This window comes from Salvia splendens, chromosome 8 (assembly GCF_004379255.2).
Source record: "Salvia splendens isolate huo1 chromosome 8, SspV2, whole genome shotgun sequence".
In the NCBI taxonomy this organism is placed as follows: domain Eukaryota; kingdom Viridiplantae; phylum Streptophyta; class Magnoliopsida; order Lamiales; family Lamiaceae; genus Salvia; species Salvia splendens.
The window spans coordinates 18,507,961-18,535,512 of record NC_056039.1 but is presented as its reverse complement, the minus strand read 5'-3'; the positions used below and the strand labels follow the sequence as shown (position 1 = coordinate 18,535,512).

Below are 27,552 nucleotides of genomic sequence, written 5' to 3'. Positions count from 1 at the left end.
CATCTCCAACACCCTTCATCTGCTACCATTACTCCCACAAATCCAAGAGTCACCACTACTCCTTCATTACCCTCCCCACTAACTCCTCTCATCATCCACACTTCAAGAAAAAAGAGAGAGAGAGAGAGAGAGAGAGAACCGGCGAGAGGAATAGCCGAGAAGAAGGAGGAGTTGGTTTCACCATTTTTGTTCAACCATCGTCAAAATTCAAGCTCTTGAGGTATACTATCTTTTCCACCCTCAAAGCATGTGTTGTTTTAGCTTTGCATGCCTATAGTCCTTGACTTTTCTTCCATAACCAAACTAAATAGAAACCGACTTAGAACCTTCAAACGATCGCCGTACGTAACCGAAACTAGGAAAGAACGTAACTTTTTAAGTATAATGTGTGTTGCAGGACTTTTCGGAGTGGTTTTGGAGGAGGAGAAGCCGCCGCCGGTGACAGGCAGCGGCGGACAGCCGCTCGACGTCTCCCCGATGGCAGGCATCTCCATTTGCGAGGGTGGACATTGGAGACAGTGGCGCAACGGCGAGACAGCCGCTCTCGGCGTGGCGAGGCAGCAGCTCCAACCGCACGGCAGCGGTGCCGTGCACCCTCCTTGGCGGCAGCAGCTTCTCGGCGGCGGGCAGCGGCGGCAGCTGCGGGTAGGGACGGCGACGGCGGGCGACTCCAGAGCGACGGCGACGGGATGGGGCGGCTGTTCGTGGTGGCAGCCGGTTAGCCAAGAGAGGGAGAATCGGCGAGGGAGAAGGAGTCGGGGAGAGAGAAAGAAGAGAGGAGAGAGATGGGGAAGAAAGAGAGAAAGAAGATAGAGGGAATTGGGCCATGTACTTTTTTTGTTGGGCCTTGGGTTTTTTTTAGTAGTTGGGCCTTTTTAGTAATTAGTTGGAACTCTAATTTAATTTTGGGCTATTCTTTTAATTAATGGGGCTCACTAAGTAATTTTGGAGGAATTAGAGGGCTAAGAAATTTAATCCCGTGCCGGTAATTAAGAGTTTAATCGGGGGAAAATATTTAAGTTTTTCCGTAAGTTCTTGTTTTAAGAGTGAATAATTTACCTAGGTATGAAATAATACTTTTTCGACGGTAAATAATTACGAAAATTAAATTATGCGCTTAAATAGTTTTTAGAAATTATTTACGACGTTATGGAAAATACGAGGGTCCAACGAAGAAAAGAACGAGCATAAGCGGCCGATCGGCGTCGCACGCGACGCCTTGGGTGGCCGCCGAATAACCAAAAATGCACGGAAACCGAGAAAGAAGATTTAAGGAATTTAATTAGAGTGCATGCATTCTAATTTTCGTCGTTTCCGCGTTTTGATATGAATGTTATGTGTTTTCCGAAACGGTGGTTCGCACGTGCGTTAACAGTCGGAACGAAGAAGTTTTTACAGAAATCCGAAGGGTTTGAGGTGGGCTTTATTACTTAAATTCTGTTATTTTGAAATGATATGTTTATGGTGAAATAAGGGTGGTTTAAAATAGTATGTCATGCCGTTTTTATGTTTTGAATTGCCCATCTGATTGTCTACTGGGATAATATCCGACTAGACTTTGATAGTTAACGAATTCGGGTCTGACTAGGGAGTGAGTCCCTACTCGGACTAGTGCACTGATAGGGATCGTGAGCCGTCCCCTAGGTCGGCCGGTCCAGTGATCCAGATTGTGGCCACAGTCTCGTTTCACATGATGGTTCAGATATAGTATATGATGGAGGATGATGTTTGTCCGCGCGGACACTTTTTAAGGAAATGAACTTTAGTGTTTCTCGGCCTTTGAAAGAAAAACCCGGGATTCACTCGATGATGGCTTGACATATCTTAACGATGAATGTTTTCGGGCATGAGTTCACTGGGTGCATCAAGTACTCAGCCCCTGCATATGTTTTCTCTATGTGCAGGTTGAGCGAGGTCGGGAGGCGGAGGATGTTGAGTGATGATTCAAGAACTGGTCCGGTTACTATTATGTCTTCATACATAGTAGTAGCTAAACTCTCAAATTGCTTCCGCTATTCGATGTCTTAAGAGACTCTGTATTTTCTTATTTGCTAAACTCTGTTATCTCATTATGCAAACTTCGGTTTGGAAACGTTGGTTAATTTAAATGGAATTTCATCTTTGATTGTTAAGTTGTATTGCCTTGAATTGTTATTCCCCCCTTCTTCCCCGCTTCTTATTTCCCCCACGGGTCACGATTTCCCGTGCTTCCTATCCTTAGGAAGTGCGGTCGTGACAGGTCACGATGGATGTAAGTCCGGGATCGTCGTTGAGGCGGCGCGGCTTCCTCCGCCTCCCTACGGCGATCTTCTTTAAGCGATTCTTCAATTATTCGACGCATTTGCTCAAATGGATCCATGAATGGATTAAATTTGGGAGAAGAATAAAAGAGATGATTTGAGATGAAGATTGGAGAGGAAAGAGAGATGATTTGAGAAGAATAAATGTGTATTTGTGTGTGTGAAAAGAGGAGTATTTATAGAATAAAAAAAATATATATATATTTTTTTAAATGACCGTTGAACTGTCAAATTACCGTTTTTTAATTTTTAATTTTTTTATATTAAATTCATATTTAAAAAAATGATTTATTGCGTCAGCGTGACGAAGCCCACTCGTGGGCCGGTGAGTGGGCGTCAGCGCGCGCCACGTCGCGCGGGCGCGTGGCGAGCTGGCGCGCCAGCCGTCTCTGTGAGACGGTCGTCTCGGTGAGAGAGGGACGAGACGGGACACTGCAACGCCTCTCGCATCCATCTCGTCTCGGAGGGACGAGATAAGAGACACCCGCGGGACGCATTGCGAGTGCTCTAAGTAGATCAGACAATCTACTAACTCACTTCGTTGACATTTTATTAGAAGACTCATATTCCACTCACTTTTCTAATGCACTATTTTTACATTTCTTAAAACATTATTAAGTACTTATTAGTTTAATAATGAAATGGGAGTGAAGTGAGATAAATTAGTGAAATACTCCCTCCGCCCAACTAAGTTGAGTTGTATTCCTTTTGGGACGTTACAATAAAGTTGAGTCATTTCCTTTTTTGACAAAAAAACAAAACATCCAATCACTCTTACTTTATTTCATCACCAACTTTATTCTCTCTTCATCTCTCCTACTTTTGTCCTCTCATATTTATTTTTATTTTATTTAATTTATTTAACATAATTTTTTAATCTCCGTGCCCAAAAGTTTTAGGAGAGAGTATGAAATTCATTGCTAGAAATAGTAAAAAGTAAATGGAGTATTAGACGGAGGTAGGCATGCACACGGTTCAGGAACCGCCGGTTCCGGTTCATGAACCGCCGGTTCACGGTTCATGATTCCCATGAACCGAAACCGGCCCGCCAAGGGTCCCGGCGGTTCCGGTTTCGGTTCAAAAAACCACCGGTTTACGGGGCGGTTCAAAACCACCGGTTTTTTGCCTGAACCGCCGGTTCCGGGCCGGTTCGGCGGTTCGTCCAAAATTTTTTTCATTTTTTTTATTTGTTTATGTATGAAATTTGCGTAAATAAAATTCAAAAAAACACGATGAAAGTTACAATTTTATTGAGATTACACGTTACAACAATTACAAATCATAAAAACCTTGAGGTTTTGAAGAATTAAACAAAAATTTAAATACAACGAGTCTACTAGTCAACAAAGAAGATAATTACAAATTACAAAAAAGACTTAGAAGTTCTTATAAAAAAACTTATAAGTATATATACTCTTAGTAGGCGAAGAAGATTTTTCTACATAACTAAATTGAGGACACCTTTAACAATTCAACTTTAAATGTTGAGTTTAGTCTAACAATCAACAATTATAGTAGAATTGTCAAAAGTTTCCCGGATTTAGCCTTATAGAGAAATCTACTTCATCGACTAGAGTATATACAAATACAATTATTGAATTGTATTTGCATATTTTAAAAGTAGGAACAAATGGAAAAAAAGAAATAAAGAAAAAAGGACTTGAGCTCAACTTAAATTTAAAATTTAAGTTGAGGTGCCTACGTATCCCCAATGCTCATTTGTAATAGGGAATCAAAGCCCACGTAGTTCTCTTACCTTACTTACCTATTTGGCTTGGCCGGCGGCGGTTGACGATTGGCCTACAATTCATCCTCGGTGAATTCATCTTGTGATCCCTCCTGACCATCATCCCAATCATTTTCTTGTTCTCTGACATCAGCTTTGGCCCAATCATCAAGTAATATCACGGCTTCCATATTTTTCGCGGAGAGCTTACTTCTTGATTCATCCAACACACGCGAGCCAACACTAAAAGCGGACTCGACGGCGACAGTGGTAGCCGAAACAGAAAAAATCTCCTTGGTCATTGACGGAAGTATGTGAAAATCTTTCTCGTGGGTTCCCCACCAATCGAGGACGTCGATTTGGGCGGGAGGAGTAGGACCTTCATCACCAAAGGAAAAGAGTGAATCGAAATATAAATCTAATTTACTTACCATACCTGAGGACCTTCCGCCGGTGTTGTAGCTGTATAGGTCGGATAATTGGGATTGCGCGTCGGGGTCATCAGAATCGGCTTGTAATGCGAAGCCATAGTTATGTTGTGGAGGAGGGGGGGTCTTCTGACTTGGTGGGTACTGTTATACTTTGTTTCATATTCGGTGTAGAGAGCATGCAAGTTAAACTCGAAGGTTTGTTAGATAATTGACCGATCCGGGAGGGTTATTTGAAATGTTTCTGAGATGTCTACTCCAAATTCGTCAATGGTATCCGATTGCACTGCTTGAAGTGGACGAAGATCAATAGAACTCAAATTGTTATAATAAAAATCTAAAATCCTGGAGGTACCGGTTAATTTCCATTTTGGATCCAAGACCTTTGCAATCAAAAACACCGTTGGAATCTTACTGAAATACTTAAGCCATTTTTCAATCATATAATATAAAACACACATCAATTCAGGTGAAGAGAAAGCATTTTTCATTGCAGTTTTAAAACCAAGTGATATGTACATGCAATGCTCTAAAACACGAACAAAAGTGCAATAATAAACACCCGATAATTCAACAGTAGCATTTTTGAAATATTTGAACAATTTAAATAAAGCCACGCTATGTTCCCAACAACTATGCGAAAGATATAATCATGAACGTGATAGGTTCTAAAAAAATCACATAAAGAATCTTTATGCGTCAAAGTAGAATTCATGCAATCATATGTCGAATTCCATCTATGAGACACATCCATAGTAAAATTCGTATATCTTACATTCTTTTGATGGCAATATTTCTTCCAAGCTTTGCCAATAGCTGGCTTTTGATGGATTAATCTAACTGCAGTTCTAATATGACCAACATGCTTTTGCCATAATTCAAGCGCATCTTGTACACATAAATTTAAAATATGACATATGCATCTTTGATGAAAATACTTACCTTCAATTACCGGAGCACAAACCGCAATCAAATCACTAATACTTGCGGTGTTAGCAGTTGCATTATCAAAACCAATAGAAAATATCTTATTGAATAATTGAAACTCATTCAAAACTTAATAATTAAAGAAGCAATTTCGGGTGTAGTGTGTGGTGTCTCAAATTCTCTAAAACCAATTAAACGCTTGTTCAAAGTTCAACTATTATCCACAAAGTGAACTGTAATGCCCATGTATGAATTTCGGTTAAAACAATCAGTCTATACATCTGAGCAAATGTTCACTTTGTGGCCCAAGTTAACTAAATAACGTAATAATTCAACCTTTTTCTCTAAACATTGTCTAACGGTATATCGTTGAACGGTCATTCGACCTATTCTTTTGATAGCTACGTTTAAACCACTTTGCACAGTAACCTCAATTTTTTTGTCATCATAAACATTAAAAGGAAAATGCTTCATTGTAGCCCATCTAGTCATAACGTCAGAAAAAAAATTTTGATCATATTTAAAAAGAGGCGTACCTGACGAACCTGAGCCACCGGGTTGGAAGTTTAGTTGGGTTTGGGTAGAGGTAGTGTCACATTCTACCGGATGTTTTGTCACCAAATGACGACGGAGGGTGCCATATCCCCCACCACTCGCAAATTTGTAGACTTTATCACAATAGTTATAATATGCATGAAACGTCGATGTCTCTTCTTGAGAGTGCGGATCATGAAGACTTGAAATCACCACCGGGACCTTCTTGTAGTGTTTAACAAAAATATCAGATTTCAAAGCTTTTGTAGTATTAGTGGGTGGAGGGGGAAGAGGCAACTCCTCATTTCCGCCGGTGCTAGACGGAATATGAGAATGAGATCTATCATAATTGTTGTCCGAGTCCGACGATATAGACACGTCGTACTCGTCATTTTGTTGGGAATCATCGCCCCCGCCCCACCTTGATGCATTTCAGCGAGTAGCTTGACCATCCTATGATCTTCTTCTATCTATAAATATAATATAAATTGAAGTTTAATTAGGAACACAAAAAAATTTAAAAACTCAATCTTATGAAATTATGAATTGTAAAAATAATTTTAGTTTTCAGAACTTACTTGCAGGCGTTCAGCCGCCACTTGGGAAACCTCTTCCGTAACTCCTCGACGACTAGGTCGCCTTGATTTTGAGGGACGACTACTTTGATCTTGGGCAATTCCTTTGCCCCGATCACCACGTCCCGGTCCACCACGAGAAGAAGACATAGTGATAAATGAAAGTAGTATGGATGGAATATGGAATATGGAATAAATGGTAAATTACGAACACAACAACAAATATAGTAGTAAGTAATAACTAGTAAATAACTTGAGCAATTAGAGAGAATGTGGAGAGAATAGAGAAAGGGAGACTGAGAATGAAATCCTTGTTAACACAAGAATGTGGTGAGTAAAAATGAGGGGGAAGTGAGGTATTTATAGGAGTAAAATTGGAAGAAATAAAAAAAATTCAAATTTCAAATTCGGCCGGTTTACCGCCTGAACCGGCGGTTCAGTCCACGGTTTCTGACCGGTTTTCAGGCCTATACACTGCACTCTATGCTCTGCCACCTGAAAAAGCACCGGAACCGTCAGAAACCGCCGGTTATTCTGCAACCCTCGCCTGCAACCCTACGCCCATAGCCGGAATCTGCCCGTTGGGACCGTTGAACCGCCGGTTCACGGTTCATGATTTTCGCGAACCTAAACCGGCCCGCTTGAACCGCGAAACCGCCGGTGCCGGTTCAGGTTCATGAACTGGCGGTTAACCGCCGGGCCGGTTTCGGATTGTGCATGCTTAGACGGAGAGAGTATACTTTTTCTCTCTTTCTTTCTATCTGTGCTTCCCAACACTTTCTTGTCTAGTGTCGTGTAGCTCCCAGTTTTCCCACCTATGTTCCTCATCATCACCCACTTTCCTCTTCCAATTCGCACCTTCACTCCAATTTCTGAGCCTCTGGCTTGATTTGCAACGATCATGTCTTCTCACGTCAAAGATGGTATGCTGCTTTTCTTTCTCTATTGCTTTTGCTTTTGCTTTTCCCCCATCTCCAATGCTCTTTCTATCTTCTTCAATACTAGATTTCACCAGAATTTGAATTCAGTCTTGTTCAGTTGGAAACTTAATTTGATCAAAATATGATTTTTAATCACTGGTTACAGGTGTGTGGAAAGGCACAGTTGTTTGAGTATTTCAGTGTACCAATTTACCTATTTTAGGGCTGTGTGTTTTTTATTAGGGTTTCGTTTTGGGAATTGGGGGAAATTCGGAGAGATGCAACTAAAATGCATAGTTTTGGTTGTTTAATCACTAATTTTATTTGTAAAAAGGAATAAATATATCTGGTACTATAATATTTAATATTGGTTTAATGAATGAACTGAATCTTGCAGCTGCTGATGGAGATTTAGGGAAAGTGTTGGTTAGCCCAAAACAAAGCCACAATCCTTTGGCAGAGACGTCGCCCGCACCATCACCATCTTCGTCTACTGCCCCAGCTCTTGTTCTATCGAATTCAGGGAAGCGGATCGACCAAGTTGGGAGAAAGAAGTACGTGAAACAGGTGACTGGCCGCCACAATGACACGGAGCTGCATTTGGCAGCTCAAAGGGGTGATCTCGCAGCTGTGAAGCAGATACTCGGAGATATTCATTCTCAAATGGCGGGGAGTTTAAGTGGTTTGGAATTTGACCAGGTGGTTGCAGAGATCAGGGCATCACTCGTAAGTGAGGGAAACGAGCTGGGAGAGACAGCGTTGTTTACTGCAGCGGAGAAGGGGCATCTTGATGTTGTTAAAGAGCTGATCAAATACTCAAACAAGGAAACACTTGCCAAGAAGAATAGGTCGTTGTTTGATCCTCTGCATATAGCTGCAAGTCAAGGACACCGTGGTGATTACATAATCTTGGATCGATTCATATATCTCCATTTCCATCTGTTGCCATTATGTTTCTTGATAGTATTAAATAGATTATAGACCTCATGAAGAACCGTATTTCTATAGAAATGTTAAATTATATTACTAGCATTCGACTGCCTGTCGTTATGTTTGCCAAGCTACATGTGGTAACCTATTATAACACGATGATGTTAATTGTTTAAGCTCGTCAATAGTGCTATGCTGCTGTGCCTCACATCAATGATGGTTTAATTTTGTAGCAATTGTGCAAGTACTGTTGGATCATGACCCGGGGTTGAGCAAAACAATTGGTCCGTCAAATGCAACCCCTCTTATAACTGCCGCTACTAGAGGTCAGAGTGCTGTAGTTGATGAGCTTTTGTCGAAGGACTGCAGCTTGCTAGAAATTGCTAGATCAAATGGGAAGAACGCGTTGCACATGGCTGCTAGGCAAGGGCATGCGGACATTGTCAAGGCATTGCTCGACAAAGATCCACAATTAGCTAGGAGGACGGACAAGAAGTGGCAGACAGCATTGCATATGGCCGTTAAAGGGGTTAACTCGGAAGTTGTTAAAAGTCTCTTAGATGCTGATGCAGCTATAGTTATGCTCCCGGACAAGTTTGGTAACACTGCTTTACACATAGCTACGAGAAAAAAGCGAGCAAAGGTAGTATGTTTTGTCTCATATTACCTTTTAAAAATCTATTATGCTGACAAATTCAAAAAGACTTACTATTTGGTTATGTTGTGTTCCTCGTAGATTGTTAATTTGATATTACGCCTGCCAGACACCAATGTGAACGCACTGAACCGAGATGGCAAGACATCTCTTGACATTGCGGAAGAACTTCCGCTATCGGAAGAGTCATCTGAGATTAAGGAGTGCCTTTGTCATTATGGAGCTGTTAGAGCTAATGAATTGAATCAGCCAAGAGACGAGTTGCGAAAGACTGTGACTCAAATCAAGAACGATGTCCACATCCAGCTCGAACAAACAAAGAGAACAAACAAAAATGTCAATGGCATTGCCAAAGAGCTAAGGAAACTCCACCGAGAAGGCATCAACAATGCCACCAACTCGGTGACTGTCGTTGCGGTCCTATTCGCAACCGTTGCATTCGCAGCCATCTTCACTGTGCCTGGTGGAGACGACAACCACGGAATGGCCATGGTAGTCAGTAGCGTCTCCTTCAAAATATTCTTCATCTTCAACGCGATTGCTCTCTTTACATCGCTAGCTGTTGTTGTAGTTCAGATCACACTGGTTAGAGGCGAGACTAAGGCTGAAAGACGCGTTGTAGAGATCATCAACAAAATGATGTGGTTGGCCTCTGTCTGCACCTCTGTGGCGTTCATGGCATCCTCCTACATTGTGGTCGGGCGTAAGCATCAGTGGGCCGCGATACTGGTCACAGTTGTCGGAGGAGTCATAATGGCTGGGGTTCTGGGGACCATGACCTACTATGTGGTGAGGTCGAAAAGGATAAGGTCGATAAGGAAGAGAGAGAAACAAGCCAGGAGCGGCTCAAACTCATGGAATCATTCTGATTTTTCTAATTCTGACATTGACAGGATGTATGCACTCTGAGGTATCGAAATCTCTCTTGCAGAAATGGCGAGATTAGGTCGCAATTTCTTGTTGTCGAACTGTCTTGTGCCTACATATATGCAGTATCTGTATGTTTCTGGGCATAAGGTATGTTAACTGTTCTTGGTTGCTGATGGTGCTACGTACGTAGTTCGTAGAGAGGCAAAGAAGCGTCGTGGAAGCACGATTTCTTTGTCTGTATAGTGTGCTGCTAGAGATTTTGTAGAAGAGACACCAGGAATTTCTAAGACAGCTTACTGAAATTGCAGATTAGATATGTATTCTTGTTGCTGCTTTTGGAAGCCAAATGATTCTTCTATCTAATGTATCAAATTGATTTGTAGACAAAGGTCAGATTATAAATCTTGTGCCTTTTCATTACGTTTTGGTCAATTTCCTTAGAAGATGGTGTTGGTTGTTAACTCAATATCCATTCGCTACATATAAATGGGATTATAAATTGCTTCAATCGTTGGCCACATAAAAATTAGCTTATGAATGCCGGACGGAGTACTTAGTAATTAATGATTCGCATATGTTAGTTGTGCATTACATTGAATCGTGTGTTTTATAATATTCAAAAGAAGTGTTATGAAAATAAATTTATTATTAAAAACTGGGCGGTTGAAATTTGTTCCCTGAATAATAAATAAGATTTCAAACTAAAAAATTCATTAAAAAAGATATTAATTTAATTCATAGTCTATAGTAGACATAGAATTAATTAATAGATTTAACATCTTAGGCACGAGAAATATTATAAATTAACATGGAATCCAAATTTCTTGTAATTTTGAGATAATAAATAAGATTCCAAACTAAAAAACTCTTTGGAAAAGATATTAATTTAGTTCATGCTCTATAGTAGACATAGAATTAATTAGTAGATTTAACATCTTAGGCATGAGAAATATTATAAATTAAAATAGAATCCAAATTTCTTGTAATTTTGGGATTGAACGGGCAGCACATATTATTCTCTATAGTGATACAATATAATATTCCATTTGATATAGATTATATTATGGGTTAATTAATTTAACTAGCATATTTCAAATGAGTGAGCCCAAGTCCAACTTCCATGAATCCCTAACCTAGCCCGTACATACATGACTTTGTATATAAGGATAGAAGTGAAGACGTCTTGCCCTAGAAGCCTAAAAATTGGTGCCTACTATCAACAAAGAAAAAGAGAATTTTTTGAAGTCTCATAATTCATAGGAGTTGATCTTGATCCAATTCTCTAGTTTTTCGTATTTTTGGTTCACATCTTCACATATATCAATTCATATTCATTAATATGAGATTTTCCCACGCAAATAGATCAACGTGAGTTTGGGAACAGGTTAGAAGGTCCGAGAGTACAGACTCTACACGAGGAGAAGGTGCAAGCCACGTTGATTTTTTGGAGAATCAAAAGATAACAATCACAAAATACACTTAATTTACATAATTGCATCCGAATTATGTCTGTATCATAGATGCATAAGTTTTACATGAAAAGTGAATAATCCACGTAATGACCTAAATAGATTCATTTTGAATTTATATAATTTGCAATTTTTGTACTATCATCGGCTTGCATTCGCTAAGGATATTTGCATACTGCATTCCATCCTTTTTCCTTTGCTTTCTACCACCTTGTACTGTCTAATGGCATTGAAAAGTAATAGTAGTCTTCAAATGCAATTTCTCATCAAATTTTATCCTCTCATGCCCCCTCTTCATTTAGGGAGAGGACGAAAATATTCTAAACCATGATGCACAAATTGTGAAACAGTCCATGACTATCAAGGCATATGGCCTTGGTGTATCCAAATCCTCTTCATCATTCGATTTATCACTCATATTTTCTTATCCTTCAAATTCTCATCCGATTCATCACTCATATTTTCTTATCCTTCAAATTCCTCTTTTGACGGTGTACTACGTAAATCGGGGCCACCACATGGGACATCTTCTTTCTCAACCTCTTCCTCAACATCTTCCTTAACATCAACCATATATTCTCTATGTCCCACTCAATATGTCCACCTTTCATTTTTAGTTTGTCTCACTCAAAATGTCCACTTTCTATATTTGGAAATAAAATTCCTCTCTCCTCTCGCTTTATTAAAATATTTTACTACCTTTTTTCTCTCTACTTAATCTACCTAACAGCTACTCCTAAAATCTCGTGCAATTGAACAACATGAACATCTTGAGTGGGACGGAGGGAGTATGTTGTATTCTAGCTCAAATACATGCGACCAATATCTACTTGTGAATTATGATATTTCTCCCTTACATTACTAGCGGATCTAGGGGGGCAGGAGGGGGTGGTCGCCCCCTCCCGGCCATCAGAGAGCATGTTTATATTTTTATTAACGAAGCTAGTGCTACTTAAATATTAATATAATATTATTTAAATATTAAATTCCGCCACATATGTACAAATATCATATGGTTGATACTGTCGACCCCTAAACCCAACATCATGTGTGGCAAATGACTGTGACTATTGTTGGTTATTCGGGAATATTTCTGACATACAATTCGATTATATGAGAAATACAAGCCTCATCGAACATCATCTGCATGCACATTTGAAAAAGTCTTCCAACTACATAAATATATATACATATCCCAAATTTATAAGACGTCTACGTTCTATCACACTACAGTTAGCTCATTCACGCTTATTCCAATCCTTTACACTACAGCAAATCAACAAGAACTTCGTAAAAACACTTCCACTAAACATAAAAATCCGTTATTGTAAGGGGAATCATACCTAACACTCAAATCACACCCTACAAAATAGTGTACGTGGGAGAGAGAAGACAGAAATGAACAAAATAGCCCATATTTTGAACTAAAAATAAATAAATAATGTAAAAGCTATTACATTAAAATTTTAAAACGTGCAAATATATTTTTTTGGGGATTTGACAATCAGTGTTCCAAACCCGTCGTTCGAACCACCAATACTGTTCGATCAGATTTGCGCAGCAGTAGAATATATAGTACCAAATCAATTGACCCATACAGATTTTGGACAATTCTGTAGATAAGCAAAATGAACAGATTTTATTTCTATAATAATACCAAATACCCACACCCATTTCAACTAACCTACCACCTCCACTTCAAAGAATGCACTTCCTCCCAACCAACTCTCTCCCAAACGAGGATTCTCAGTCGACCTAGCAATTGAATCCCAAATATCAAGTCTATTGGAAAGCCTAAGCAGGAAAGAAAATGTAAATGTTGAATGATGGGATTTACACACTATCATCAACAAACCAAAGGGGTGCAAGGAAAAGTAGCCGTCCATAATTACAAAGTCTTACAAGCAGCCAATACTGGACGACGAGCAGCAGTCAAAAACATTCCTCATAGAATTTCATCAAGTCCATGTGCAACTGTGAATGGGTTCTACTTGAACAAACTCGAATCGAATAGGCCAAAACACAAAAGCCATTAAGAGATGATAGGGTATGATCGTTATAAAATCGAATTGTTTGCACAAGTCAGTGAAACAAAGGAAGGCCCCATTCTTCAGTCGACACCAACTTTTTTGTTTCAGGAAGTAGAGCATGGAGCAGCATTTGGAAATTTCGCTCAAAGCATTTCTTGAGACCTTCTTACGCAACGACTAACTTTCTTCTTGAAATCATCCCTTCGATCTCTCCATTCCTTCTGCAGTAATCAACCCAAACACAGACATTGGTACAAGATATCAACTAAAATATTCCTTCAAAAAGATTAATATCAAATAATCAAAATAACAAAAAACCATCTTATCCACTTGGACTGGTTTTCTATCAAATAAACTGACTTCAACCAAAACACCAAATAGCAAAGCCATATTTGCAAGTAAAATGAGTGTGTGTGTGCGCGAGAGAGAGGGAGAGATCGGTTTGTTCAGGAAAATTGAATAACCACGAAAATTAGCAAAATCTAGCATCTTCACTTACAGCAGCTTCAACATTAGCAGGAGACTCATCATTAGGGCTTGAAAGCATCGATATGATGCTAAGAACTATACTCTCCACCTGAAAATAAAAACTTTGGATGAACTTATGTTTGACACAGGAATTGCATGAACAGCTGATAGACATAGTGATAATGTTACAGAAGAATACTTCATAGAAATTGTGATTTACAAAAAGCATTCAGATTCAAAGAAAATCATAATGTTCTTAATTGAAGGGACAAAACCTACACTAAGTTCTTTTACTCATTGGAACTGCAATCTAAGCAATGCAAAAAAGCATAGCCAAATTATAATCCACACAAGAATTTATCGCTATTTGCCAAACCAATACCTTTCATTTACCACGTCAAAGTTCTCCATAAATCAAACTCCCAAAATGTAGGTGATGAAGACCAATGATCAAATACCTCCTCTGTCCGCCATTAATTGTTCCAATTTGCCATTTTTGTCCGTCCGTGAATATTGTCTTTACTACTTTTGGTAATGGACCCCGCATTCCACTAATTTTATCTTACACATATTTTATTATAAAATTAATACTCCCTACATCCACGAAAAATAATTTCATTTTTGCCATTTTGGGGTGTCCACGACAAATAGTCTCATTTCTAAAAATGGATACTTTCTCTTACTTTACCAATTTCTCATTAAAACTCATGTCGTATGCAAATGGGAATATTTTTCATGGAAGACCCACCTTCCACTAATATTTTCCACCTACTTTCCATTACATTTCTTAAAACCCGAGCCTAGTCAGAGTGAGGCTCTTACTTGGCGGATCAGAAATTATTTACATAAGAAACTCAACTAAAGATCCTAAAGTACTAGACCCTTTACATTCTAGAGATCAGAAATTATTTACATAAGAAACTTAACCTAAAAGAAATCATTTCAGACTAGCAGATTAAGCTATAGAAACTCAGTTTCTGAACCTTAGAAACTAAAACCACTCACGATCTCGAAGAAAGGTTTAATGGTTATTCACAACACAGGACAACCAAAAAACTCTGAGCACATATATATTTAACTAAAATTTCACTACATACTCATCTCTTAGTTTTCCACTCCAATTGTTTATGGCTAAAGTAGAAGAATTGAGATCTACAGGGTTTAAGACATTTAATAGAGTGCCATCAGTGTATGCAATGTTTATTCAGACAGATGTTTGATCCAGAATCACTTCTGATAACATAAATATGACAAAGCAAGATTCTTGCTGACCATACCGTGTGGACAGGTGACCATCGTTCACTAGCAAGCTCATAGCCGTTTGGATCATCCCCAGGAGGGTGAAGAATCGAAATGCAAACCTTTCCATCAGCATATACTGCACGTCGCATTTTTCAAAAATCAAACCAATGTAAAGTTTACAGCTGAACCTACCAGGCAAGGTAAGCATCATATATGTACAAGAGTACTTACCATTGGGATGCCAGACTTCTGAGGTAAATCTTACTGTAGGAGGACTGTTCGGGTAATCTGATGGGAAGCTCATTATAGCATTGAAGAAACCTCCTTCGCTGCATCATGAGTTTCAACCCGTAAGAATCAAGCTCGAACATAAGTGAAAAATTTCCAATATCAAACTTATTAAATGCAACGCAATGCAAATCAAATGAGAAGCTATGGGAGGATTTTTTCTTATGCACTAATAGATGTGCCCTACTAAAAAACATATACTAATACCTTGAAACAAAATAGACTATTCTTATAAATACTTGCTATGTTAAGATGTAATCTCAAGGACTTGTCATTTGGAACATTTGGCCATTATGTAGTCCTAAAGTCTATCAACAAACCAAACCAAACAAATCATAAAATCATTCAAGCTGGATAGGGAAAAGTTTTGAACCTTTTTCAATGAAATAATAATCAAAATCACAAAGATATGAAGTTGAAGAATCATATAACAAGGGAAATCTCCACTTACCATGATTCTTTATAAAAGACAGGTAAAACATTTTCCATTCCAATGCAAAGCTTGTAATAAGTTTTCAATCGATTGAATCGTATCATCATAATACCAACTTTCAAGTTTCTTCCCAAAGATATGAAGTTTAAGAGCATCCGCAACGCGTCTCGCCCCCGTCTCGGTCTCGTCTCGGAGAGACGAGACGGCAGCGAGACGTCGATGCAGCCCTCCGTCTCGTCCCCTGTCTCATCCCGTAGGGTGGGTTCACGAGACAGCTCGCCACGCGTCAGCGCCACGTGGCGCGCGCTGGCGCTAGGCGTGACACCCACTCGCCGGCCCAAGAGTGGGCATCGTCATGCTGACGCAATAAACCATTTTTTTTTAAATTTGATTTTAATAAAAAAAATTAATAAAAAACAGTAATATTACCGCTGAATGATAATATTTTTTTTCTTTTTTTATTCTATAAATACTCCTCTTTCTTTCTCATTATACACACAAACACACATTTATTCTTCTCAAATCGTCTCTCTTTCCTCTCCAATTTTCATCTCACCTCTCCAATTTTCATCTCAAAATGTCCGGCGACGGAAACTCTGTTGGCTCCAGCGGACACGTTTGGTGACTAGGGGGCATGTACAATGTTTTGGGTGCTTCCGGTTCCGGTTCGTCGACGCCGGCGGCATACCAACCACCCTATTTTGACGTGAATGCATACTCTCGTCCCCCCGCCCCGAGGTATGGTCAATCGTAGGGATTATCCCAAATTAGGGAGGATTTTCCGGCTGAACCCACTCCGAAAGGAGGACGAGGCGGTGGAAGCTCCGAGGGTCGCGCATTCGACGCCGTGGAGGAAGAGGAGGTCGAGGAGGAGGATGTAGGCCGTCATCCATACAGCCGCAGAGACACGATGACTCTGTTCAACGCTTGGGTCAGCGTCTCGTACGATCCCATTGTCGGGAATCAACAAAGCCGCAAGTGTTTTTGGGAAAAGGTCACCGACGCCTACAACGAGAACAAGCCAAAGGGATCCCACCGCCGCACCATGAAGACGCTTCGCACTCATTTTGACCGAGTCGACAGAGATGTCAAAAAATTTTGCAGGATCTACAAGAATGAAACGGCTCATTATCAAAGCAGAGCCAGTGGAGCCGACATTCTGAGAGCGGCTTTGCGAGTCTTTAAAGACAACAACAGCAAAGAATTCAAACATGTCGATGTTTGGGAGGCGGTCAAAGACGTTTAAAGGTGGGCTGGCGGTGTCCAGTCCAGCACGGGCTCGAGCTCGAAACGCACGAAGCACACGGCGGGTGGTCAATACTCGTCTAGTGAGGGCGGGTCAGGCAACGCCTCACAGGAGGTTGAGGGCACAGCCACCGATGCAGGGGGCTCCTCCAGTGGGCGCCGTCGGCCGCAAGGGACCAAGGCGGCGAAGGCGGCTAGAGGTCGGAGGGGCCGAGGCAAATCAAGCCAGGCGGGCTCGGGCTCGGGCTCGGGCTCGGGCTCGAACAACCTAATGTCCATGTACTTGGTCGCCACGATGGGACACTTCCCGCATGACGCCCCTCCAATATCAAGCCCATCTTGCCTGAATTGAGTATCTGGAAAGACAAATTGGTATTCCGCCTCCAGGTAGCTTGAGTGCACCGCCACTGCCTTCGGGGTATGATTCGGCGGCGGAGTAGTTTTAAAGTGTGTAATTTTTAATTTCTAGTATTATAAATTATGTCTTTTTTATTTATTTTTTTAGATTTTAATTATGTGTTTTTTTTATTTTTTTAGGATTTTAAATTATATTTTTATTTTATTTAATAAAGTGTGTTTTTAGTAATTGAATTTGTTGGAAATAAAAAAAATGAAATTGAATGAATAGTTAAGGGATGAGATGGTTAAGAGATGGAGGGATGCAGGTGCTGCCTCTTAGTTAAGAGATGGAGTGAAAAGTATAGTGAGGTCCATGAATAGTTAAGAGATGAAACGATTAAGAGACGGCGTTGCGGATGGCCTAAGAATCAAATAACAAGGGCTATCTATATTTGGCATGATTCTTTAGTAAGACAGGTAAAACCTTTTCACTTCCAATGCACAGCTCCGAATAAGTTTTGCTTTAATCATACAATCATAATCATAATACTAGCTTTAAAGTTTCTACGCAAGTGACAAACATATAAAATGTTAGAAAACATAGAACAGTCATTTATGATGACATATAATTTCATTAAAACTTGGTAATCAACTTTACTAGACAAATTATGAGTATTACAACAAAATATCTCCGCTCAAGTAGCTATGAGTACAAAACTAATAACCTGTCTAAGCAAATAATTTCTAATTATGAGAACCAGATATATTTCTAAGCAACAAGGAGCTTACATTAAAACAGTCTTGTAACATAAGCTAACCAAAGTCTATTAGCATATAACCATAATACATATCAAAAGACAAATATAGTATCATATGAAGTTAAATATTTACTCTAACTTCTAGAGAACATATGGTACCCCAGCGCCAATTTGCCAAAACCAAATAAGTGTACTTACATGTTTTGCACTTCAGTTCTATAAGTGCATCTAGTTCAAACCTTTGTGGAGATATTAATATATTCGGTAATAAAACAAAGTAGGATGCATTGTACGTACACGACACATTTATCATGAACCTAAAGTCCTGAATTAGATCACTCAAAATTCAGTGTTCCAAACAGGTAAAGATAAAATGAATGGTTCCCACTGCCACAAAACCCAATGAATCGTAAGTGCAGAGCATAAACAATGTAATAATCCATAATCAGTATATGATGCCATAAGTCATTTGAGATTGTGTAAGCATGGCATAATCATCAAGCCAACCAGAACTCCACACAACATAGAAGAAAATCATTCAAGTTCAGCATGAAACCCAAAAAAACACAAGAAGATGAATCAAACAAAAACAAAAATACTAAAATCAAAACGATACAATACAATTAAACCTAATCCCAATTACAGAACCCTAATTACACAAGATTGGGAACATGACAAGGCGAAATACTCACTACAGAGTATCAGGAGGCCCAATAATAGTAACACTCCATTCAAATAGATTGGTCTCATCCAACAATCCGGCCGAAAATCCGTCCACAGGGTTTTTGCACAGATCTGCGAGTGAAAAGCATAGATCATTAAAACCCACAGGATTTAACACAAACCCTAAAAAAAAGATAAATCCCATTCACCGACAGAAAATAGCGAAAACAATTAAAATTAACATCGGGAAAATTACCTTTGAGCTGTTTCTGAAGGAGGAGACTGGCTTGAGAGGGTGAAGCCATTGAAAAATATAATATTAAAAAAAATGAAAACTGAAAGGGAGAACAACAGAAATTGGGGGAGAAGGGCTGCAGGGAAAAAAATATAAATGCGTATATATACAGGGGAAAAGCAGCCCGTTTAAAGTGCTATATCATTAGTCGGCGCTTTTCCTCACTTTTTTCCCTTTTTTGCGTATGTAAAAATCTTGTCGACCAAATTTACTTACACGCTCCTTCCGATAAAAAATATTCTCTTTTGTACTATGATGTCAACAAAAACTATAAAACTCTCATAATTTTTTATCTTTAACTCTCTTTCCATATTTCTTAATTTTTTTCTTATTTTCTACAGTACTTTACAAATAATGCAATAAAATTCATCCAATTCACAAATACTCCCTCTGTATAGACCAGCAACCGCGGTTCATAGCCCGGAATCGAATCGCTGTTGTGGTTCGGACGATTGGGTTTAGGTTTAAGAATTTGAGAAACCGGAACCGCCGGTTCAACGGTTCAAGTAGGTTTCAAGTGTTGCAGAAACAGAAACCGTGGACTGAACCGCTGGTTCCGATGGTAAATCGGCCAAAATTGCAAATTTTAATTTTTTTTTTAAAATCCGATTTTTTCTAATTTTTCTCTTATAAATACCCTCTTCCCCATCATTTCTACTCACTCTTATGTTGACAAGGATTTATCTTCTCAATCTTTATTTTCTACTCTCATTGTCATACTGAAATTTCAATGTCTTCTTCTTGTGATGGGATATGCATCCTCCTCCTCCACCCGCACTATAAAGCAGTAAAAAGTCTAAGTTATCATCAACTATGCCTATACTTGTTAAACGTTACAAGAAGGTCTCAATAGTGTCTAGTAGTGCTGATCCGCTATCTCAAGATATGACATCTGAGTTTAATGCATGTTGTAACTATTGCAACAAAGTCTACAAATTTAATGATGGTGGGGGATATCGTACACTCATTCGTCATATGAAAACAATTCATCCGATCGAATATGGGCATGCCCCTACCGCCAACTAGGTAAGTTAGGTTAAAGAACTACGTGGGCTTAAGTTCCCCAATGCAATTGAGTATTGAGGATACGCATGCACATCAACTAAATTTTATATTTAAGTTGAGCTCAAGTTCTTTTTCCTTTATTTTTTTTTCATTTGTTTCAACTTTAAAAATATGCAAATACAGTTAAATAATTGTATTTGTATATACTCTAGTCGGTAAATGAGACTTCCTTGTACACTAAATCCGGAAAACTTTTGACAGTTCTACCATTATTATTGATTGTTAGACTAAACTCAATATTTAAGGTTGAATTGCTAAAGGTGTCATCAATTTGGTTATGTAGAAACATCTCATTCGCCGACTAAGAATATATACTTATAAATTTACTGTACAAACTTCAAGTCTTTTTTTGTAATTTGTAAATAGCTTCATTGTAGTCTCGTTAAAATTTACAAGTATATTTAAATTTATTATTTACGACTTCAAGTTTTTTGTAAATTGTACTCCCTCCGTCCGCGAATAGAAGCCCCGTTTTTCCATTTTAGTCCCTCCACGTATAGGACTCTGGTTCATAATTACTATAAATGGTAAAGAGGTCACACATTCCACTAACTTATTCCATCCACATATCATTTAAAACTGTTATACATAAGTGAGACTCATATTCCACTAACTTTCTTCCACCACTTTTCTTAACATTTCTTAAAACTCGTGCCGAAAGCAAATGTGACTCCTATTCATGGACGGAGGGAGTAATCGTTATAAGTTGTAAGTTTTAACTAGTAGTCTCACTGAAATTTATATCAATAAAATAAAATTCACAGTTATTATTACATATTTTATTAGCACTAATAGCCTGTAACTAGATAATAAAATTATACTACTAGCTAGCACAAATATCACATCCACGAAAACTGATAGTAATCCTCTAAGTATAAAAATTATACATCTAACTTTATTTAGACCACAAAAGGTTAGTTTGATTTTTATAGCTAAGATATAATTTAATAAAAACAATAACTATATTATTGTTTTTTTAGGCAAAGAAGAAAATTGTAGGTTTTTTTTTATTTCTTTTGGCTCTTCATATAATTTTGTTTAAAAATCCAATATTGTGATTATAACTCATTGTTAGCATTGTTATAAAACAATCATGTTTCAGACAGTTTGCAAAATATTTTTATCCAAGGTGAGAAGATTGTTTTTAAAATCTTGTTTCATGATTACATTATCACATTATGCATTTATTTATAAGATATTTTTCAAACATTAAAATGTACTTCATCCATCCCATAGAAATAGATCATATTTATTTTTTTGTTCGTCCCATAAACATAGTCTATATCCATTTATGGTAACATTTTTCTACCTGTCTTTCACTTTATCATTTGTGAGTCCCACCACCATTACACAATTTGAACTACTTTTTATCTCTCTCTCTTACTTTACCAAATTACACATTCAAACCCGTGTCAATCTTAAATGCCCTATTTATATGGGACGAAGGGAGTAGACGAAGCAAATAAGTTGATACGACCACGCATGGAAGGCCCGTGACAAGATCCATGAAGACACGGCTACACGAAGGACTCTCCACTTTAATCCAAAAGGCAATGCAGGAGGAGTCGATGAAGACCGAGGAGCCAACGATGAGGAACGTGCTGAAAAACGGGGACCAGGCGCACTCATCCGGCAGGCGCACCCACCTGGCCGGATATTACCCCGCTGGAAGAACCATGACCACGGCTTCACACCCGGACGGGTACCCGTCCAGCGCACACGACCACCTGCGCGGGTGGCCAACTGCAAGCATTGCAGAGTCAGGAATTCCCACCCGGACGGGTGGCCACTAGGCAGCCACGCCGCCCGACCGGGTGACACGCCGAGGGCAACTAGGAGTCAGGAGAGAATCACCCGACGTATGATTATTGATCGATCAGGCTATTGGGGTTGGCAGCGGAAGCATAAATAAATCAGAGAATAAGATCTATTTATCAGATTATTCAGACAAATTCTATTCGTGCAATTATCACATTTATCATGCTCATAACTTGAATTAATACATGTTTTTCATTAATTGAAACATAAAACATGCTTTTCTACGGACAAAATTATACCTTATTGATTCTCCAAAGAATCGTAGATGGCTCTCTACTTCTCCACGTAAAGATCTTCGATACTCGACCATAAATCTTCTGACTGGTTCCCGAACTGTATTCCAATATTAGTGTGGGCTGATAGCATAAACACATGTCTTGCTGTAAGATCCGTTCGGTGTTATACCACACCAATGTCATCTTATTTCGGTAAGACTTAGAAGTATGAGGACTGGCATTACAACCTTTCACGATAGGTAGTCTAAGCCTATCTAGGTTGTGAGATTCTTCTTTTCCTTTGTTCAGAACTGACCGTGTTACCTTAAAGTAGACGACGCCCACAACCGGTCTACTAAAACAAAATCTTAGACTTTGTTAAGTTTCTTATACATTTAAATATGTAATAATAACATAACAAAACTCTAAAACATAACAACAGTATGACAAAAATAATCTGTTTTATTTCTTGAAAAATAAAATAAGAGTTTTTACAATATTCAATCACTCGAAAGGTGATTTCTAGTATACAAACTCTAATAGAACAAATCTCTCAAGAATATAATTTAAATCATCAACTAACTAGAAAATGAGAGTAACGTCTACGAAGGAGATGATGAAGATCTTGGAGGAGATGTTAGAAACCATCGACAACAAGCAAGGTACATCTAATTAGGCGATTGTTTAATTTTAGAATGCAAGAGAGAAAGCTGGTGCAGCAACATCTCAACGAGTTCAACATGATTACATCTCAATTGAATTCAGTTGATATACAATTCGCTGATGAAATTCATGCCCTAATTTTGCTATCGTTCGTGCCTGAGAGTTAGGCTGGCACAGTGACGATAGTCACTGGTGCAGAGTAAAACCTGACGGTTGACAGAGTAAGAGATTTGATGATTGGTGAGGAAGTTCACCGGAGAGAATCATGATCTTCTATTTCTGGATCAGTACTGAGTACAAAGTAAGAGATCTGATGATCGTGTACTGGAAAGTAATCTAATTTCCAATTATTAAATTCTTGTGTTAGAGGAAAATATGAAAAGTAATATAATTCTCAATTATTAAAATTCCCATGTTTGGTGAATTTATATGAAAATAAAAAAAGTATATTGATTCAAAAAATTGAGGAAACTTATGTACTCCTTCCGTCCCAGAAAAATAAGGTACTTTCCTTTTTCATATGTCCCAAAAATTATCCCATTTACATTTATGGAAAGTTCCCCCAAACTTATTATCAATATACATCAATTTATTAACAACTATACCAGGACCCACCGTTAAACATTAACAATAATATGAGTCGCACTATCCACTAACACTATTTTAACTACCTTTCTCCTCATCTCTCTTACTTTTATTAAGCTTTAATTCTCGTGCCGTTCTAAATGTCCTTATTTTTTTGGGACGGAGGGAGTAATAATTAAGGATTCTTTTTCATCCCCTAAACCCAATTATTCTTTTTCCCATAAATTTTACAAATGTTTCTCTGTGTGTGTAACGTATTTTATTTCCTCCATCTCTTTCTCAGTATTTTCTCTAAGTGGAGAAGGCAATCTAAAGAAAAATAAATTGATCACATTCTTTCAATTAATAATCATCTACATATGGTTACATTAGGGTCCTATAGCCCCCTTAGTGTTAAGTATCAACTTAATATTATCCATTGGATCAAGATTCTGGACAGATGAGATGTATATGGGATGTAATGTACCGTGTTGCATTATTAGGGGTATAATGTACATTATAAGAGTACAATTGTAAACACTGGAATTATATCAGCAGATTCAAAACTGCAAGTGTGGAAATTACGTGAGATAGTTGGACCGACGATTGACATACCCTTCTCACTCCATCATTCCGCTCTCTCTCATCAACCATGTCCCCTCAATTCGTCTCTCCACAAAAAACCTAGCCTCCCCAAAACTGGCGTCGAGAAGAAACTTCCGCCACCGTCTGTCGCCGTAAAAACGTGGTCGAATCATCGGTCATCTCCAAATCGAGGGCTCCATCCGCTGAAGTAATGTAATCGTCAGTTAAAACTCACCGGGCATCTCCAAAATGATGGCTTCGTCCGCCGCAGTATGGTAATCGTCCGTTAAAAATCACCAGCTCCGTCCGCTGAAGTAACGATTCTAGTTCATGAAATTGATGTATGCAATTAGTGTAAATTCGTATTCAAACTTGATGGATTAATTAATTTACTATTTGATGAAATTGATATCTTATCAATTTGTTTCAAGCGGTTTATACATTTTGTGAATTGGAGTGATTCGTTGATTTTCTTGTGTAGTACCTTGATTTTTAGTCTAATTTTTATCATAACAAAGGTAGTTCTGTTATCAATTTGGCTTATGAGCTTTTGATTTTCCAGATTTCGTTTTCTGGTTTTAGCTTGGTTTATGCATCTAAAGGCAGTTTCATTTCCAAAATATAGGTGATTGAATGTGTACATTAATTGGTAAATATACACATTATTTAGGGCAATTTGTACATTATTTTATACTCTTGATTAATTGGTAATGTGATATGTACATTATTTAGAGCAATTTGTACATTATTTATATAATAAATTACATTACTTAAATTATGCAGGCATTTATCACACTATTCGTCACTGCTTTGTTAAATTATTCTGTTTTGTTGTAATTTAACATTCAAGATGGCTCGCTTTGTTATGGAATATGCGCCATGGTTGTACATTTATTTAACATTTCAACTAATCTATGTACATGTTTCCTAATAGGTTCAAAGTTTGCAAGGATAGAATACGATGACGACTTTGACGAGGTCATTCCCCTTGCATATGCGCATCAGTTTCGACAAAAGTTGGCTGCACATAAGGAGGCTGATAAAGTGCTAGCCAAAGATGTTGCAGCACCTAGTCGAAAGACAACAACATGTACTTCAGGAGGTGTCCAACTGATCTGAAATAGATTTGTAGGGTATTTTGTCTAGATTTATGATGATGTAAAGCACTTGGGATGGTTTGAATTCAATTTCCTTTCAACATTATTCTCTTCAATTTGTACATTATTCACTTATCCGAATGTACATTATTAGATACTATTGGTACATTATTTACTGTACCAAATCTTAGACGCATTAAAAATGAAATTTAATTCATGTGGTGGTGTTATAACCTAGCCCCATGGGTTGCTAAACCCCATGGGGAATGATTCAAACTCTGTGATGGTTCCGTTTGTGAGTGGGTACTACAACCTATCCCATAGATTGCTAAACCCAAATGGCAAGAAAACAATTTCCTTTCAACATTATTCTTTTCAATCTGTACATTATTCCCTGATCCGTGCACATTATTAGGTACTATTGGTACATTATTTACTGTACCAAATCTTAAACGCATTAAAAAATGAAATTTAATTCAAGTGGTGGGGCTATAACCTAGCTCCATGGGTTGCTAAACCCAAGGGGAATGATTCAAACTCCCTGCCCTTTGTGATGGTTCCGTTTGTGAGTGGATACTACAACCTAGCCCCATGGATTGCTGAACCCTTTGGGGAATGAATTTTGATTTATGGGTTAGTAATATGCCCTAGCCCTATGGATTGCTAAACCCTATGGGAATGGCTCTAACTCTCTTCCCGTAGTCAAGGTTTTGTTAGTGAGTTGGTACTATACCCTAGCCCCATGGATTGCTAAACCCTTTGAGGAATGGATTTTAACTTTGTCACACATTAAATACATTGTAATCTACATAATATGTCAAAGTCATCTAGATCTAACAATTCTGACCAAATACAAGCCTTAAACTCCTTACTAAACTTTTCTCTATCAGAAATAGATTTAGGTCTCTTCTCAAACAACTTGCTCATAATATGCCACATGCACAAACGATGTCTTGTACCAGATAATACCTTCTCAATTGCAAGCCTCATTCCCCAATCTTGGTATGTGATTATGATCCTTAGAGCAACACCCATGCATTCAACAAACACAGTGAAAAGCCATGAGAATGCATCACAATTCTCACTAGATACGAAACCAGCTCCATATGCAATAGGACACCGTGATTGTCTTTCCCGGTAAATGGACCAAACACCATACGATACCCATTGAACAAATAGATCAACACAAAATATCAACAAATATTTAATAATAACCAATGTCAACTACAAATATATCCTATGTCAACTACAAATGTATCATATGTCAACTACAAAGTTATCTACGATACAAAGTACAAATGTATCCTATGTCAACTACCATGTCAACAACTATATCCGTCAACTATCATGTCAACTACTATGTATGTCAACTACTAAGTATAATAAATAAACTACCTGTTTGTCGAATATGTTAATGTTTCCGAGACTCAGCATCAAACCAAAATAAGCTCACTATCTTATTAGCATCAGGTGATAATTGATATTTGTAAAAAAAGCCTTCACAAATTCTCTTCTTCTCTTGCATTTGATTTAACATCATTTGAACATCCACTTCTTTCAGTTTCTCTTTAATATCACGAGAACAATTCCTAACATCATTCAACGTACACCCAACAACATCATAACCACCAAAAAACTCCTTTAATAAGTTGAAAGTTGAACTAGGACCAATGTTAGCTTTGGTGCAATCTTCAACAAACTTGTGATGAACATCATTCATACTGCGATTTCCTTTCATAAAGCGCTTATGATCTTTGTCAACCATAGCATGATTGTATTCCTCATTGAATTGATGCACAAGATAATATTTAACACCAGAATTAGAATAAAACTTGAAACTGATCCCCGCTCCACATCCACACCTTTTTGTGCCACGTATGCGTTTCTTCTTTGAAGTTATTTCTTCATCATCTGACACATTCCCTTCCTCAGATATACTTATATCGACATCCAACGGATCAACTGTATGAAAACCTTGTCTGTTGCAAACAACATATTGAAAAACAACAACACCACCACTAGACCTATTTCCAAATCTTCGACAATTAAAACGAGCCTCTTGAGCATACTTTTCATAAAAGGAAATTCTCTCCTTAAGTGAAGAAAATTTTTGACCTTTATAAAGCCTCAACTTAGCATTGCAAATTGGAATAACAAATTCTACAACATAATGGCAAAATATGTCAACAAGCTGAAACAGATAATGTCAACTAGCATATCTTAACTGACAACATAGAGGGTTTCCAAAATCCAGAATCAAAATCTCAACACTACATCTCAAAATATGAAGCACCAACACACCAGCACCAATATCTCAGACATCCTACCATGGACTCTCAACCCTATCCATAACCCCTTCCTCCACCCACAAACACTACAACATGGGCTCTTCAACCGGGGGTGCATTTTGGATACGACTATTTTGTATGTCAACAAAGAGTAGAGATACA

General features: G+C 38.3%; 3 protein-coding genes across 4 annotated transcripts; 1 reads left to right on the top strand and 2 right to left on the bottom strand.

Moving 5' to 3' along the window:
* Window positions 1-7,267: 7,267 nt before the first annotated feature.
* On the top strand, window positions 7,268-10,305 carry LOC121743124 (ankyrin repeat-containing protein ITN1-like). Of its 2 annotated transcripts, XM_042136315.1 has the most exons (5): window positions 7,268-7,413; window positions 7,808-8,305; window positions 8,574-8,983; window positions 9,077-9,490; window positions 9,572-10,305. In XM_042136315.1, the coding sequence occupies exons 1-5, from the start codon at window positions 7,392-7,394 to the stop codon at window positions 9,902-9,904; spliced, it is 1,677 nt and encodes a 558-aa protein (XP_041992249.1). In that variant the 5' UTR covers window positions 7,268-7,391; the 3' UTR covers window positions 9,905-10,305. The 2 variants fall into 2 exon arrangements, with proteins under 2 accessions (XP_041992249.1, XP_041992248.1); XM_042136314.1 differs by having other exon boundaries at window positions 9,077-10,305.
* A 2,649-nt stretch (window positions 10,306-12,954) lies between these two features.
* On the bottom strand, window positions 12,955-19,215 carry LOC121743479 (ubiquitin-conjugating enzyme E2 7-like). Its single transcript, XM_042136782.1, has 6 exons — window positions 19,057-19,215; window positions 18,830-18,932; window positions 15,306-15,403; window positions 15,110-15,210; window positions 13,864-13,941; window positions 12,955-13,585 (listed from the first exon to the last, which is right to left on the bottom strand). The coding sequence occupies exons 1-6, from the start codon at window positions 19,103-19,105 to the stop codon at window positions 13,508-13,510; spliced, it is 507 nt and encodes a 168-aa protein (XP_041992716.1). The 5' UTR covers window positions 19,106-19,215; the 3' UTR covers window positions 12,955-13,507.
* Window positions 19,216-26,513: 7,298 nt separating this feature from the next.
* On the bottom strand, window positions 26,514-27,424 carry LOC121745875. The gene is made up of 2 exons (XM_042139819.1): window positions 27,404-27,424; window positions 26,514-27,293 (listed from the first exon to the last, which is right to left on the bottom strand). Exons 1-2 carry the CDS (start codon window positions 27,422-27,424, stop codon window positions 26,514-26,516), a joined length of 801 nt encoding a protein of 266 aa, XP_041995753.1.
* Between the last annotated feature and the right edge of the window lie 128 nt (window positions 27,425-27,552).

Bases quoted from the DNA above. Each gene is read 5' to 3' on its own strand.
- LOC121743124 (XM_042136314.1), top strand. From the start codon at position 7,392: ATGTCTTCTCACGTCAAAGATG. The intron at 7,414-7,807 runs GTATGCTGCTTT...TGAATCTTGCAG, and splicing joins GTCTTCTCACGTCAAAGATG to CTGCTGATGGAGATTTAGGG. The intron at 8,306-8,573 runs GTGATTACATAA...TTAATTTTGTAG, and splicing joins TGCAAGTCAAGGACACCGTG to CAATTGTGCAAGTACTGTTG.
- LOC121743479 (XM_042136782.1), bottom strand. From the start codon at position 19,105: ATGGCTTCACCCTCTCAAGCCAGTCTCCTCCTTCAGAAACAGCTCAAA. The intron at 18,933-19,056 runs GTAATTTTCCCG...TTTCACTCGCAG, and splicing joins CCTTCAGAAACAGCTCAAAG to ATCTGTGCAAAAACCCTGTG. The intron at 15,211-15,305 runs GTAAGTACTCTT...TGCGACGTGCAG, and splicing joins AGAAGTCTGGCATCCCAATG to TATATGCTGATGGAAAGGTT.
- LOC121745875 (XM_042139819.1), bottom strand. From the start codon at position 27,424: ATGTCTGAGATATTGGTGCTG. The intron at 27,294-27,403 runs GTGTGTTGGTGC...TATCTGTTTCAG, and splicing joins TGTCTGAGATATTGGTGCTG to CTTGTTGACATATTTTGCCA.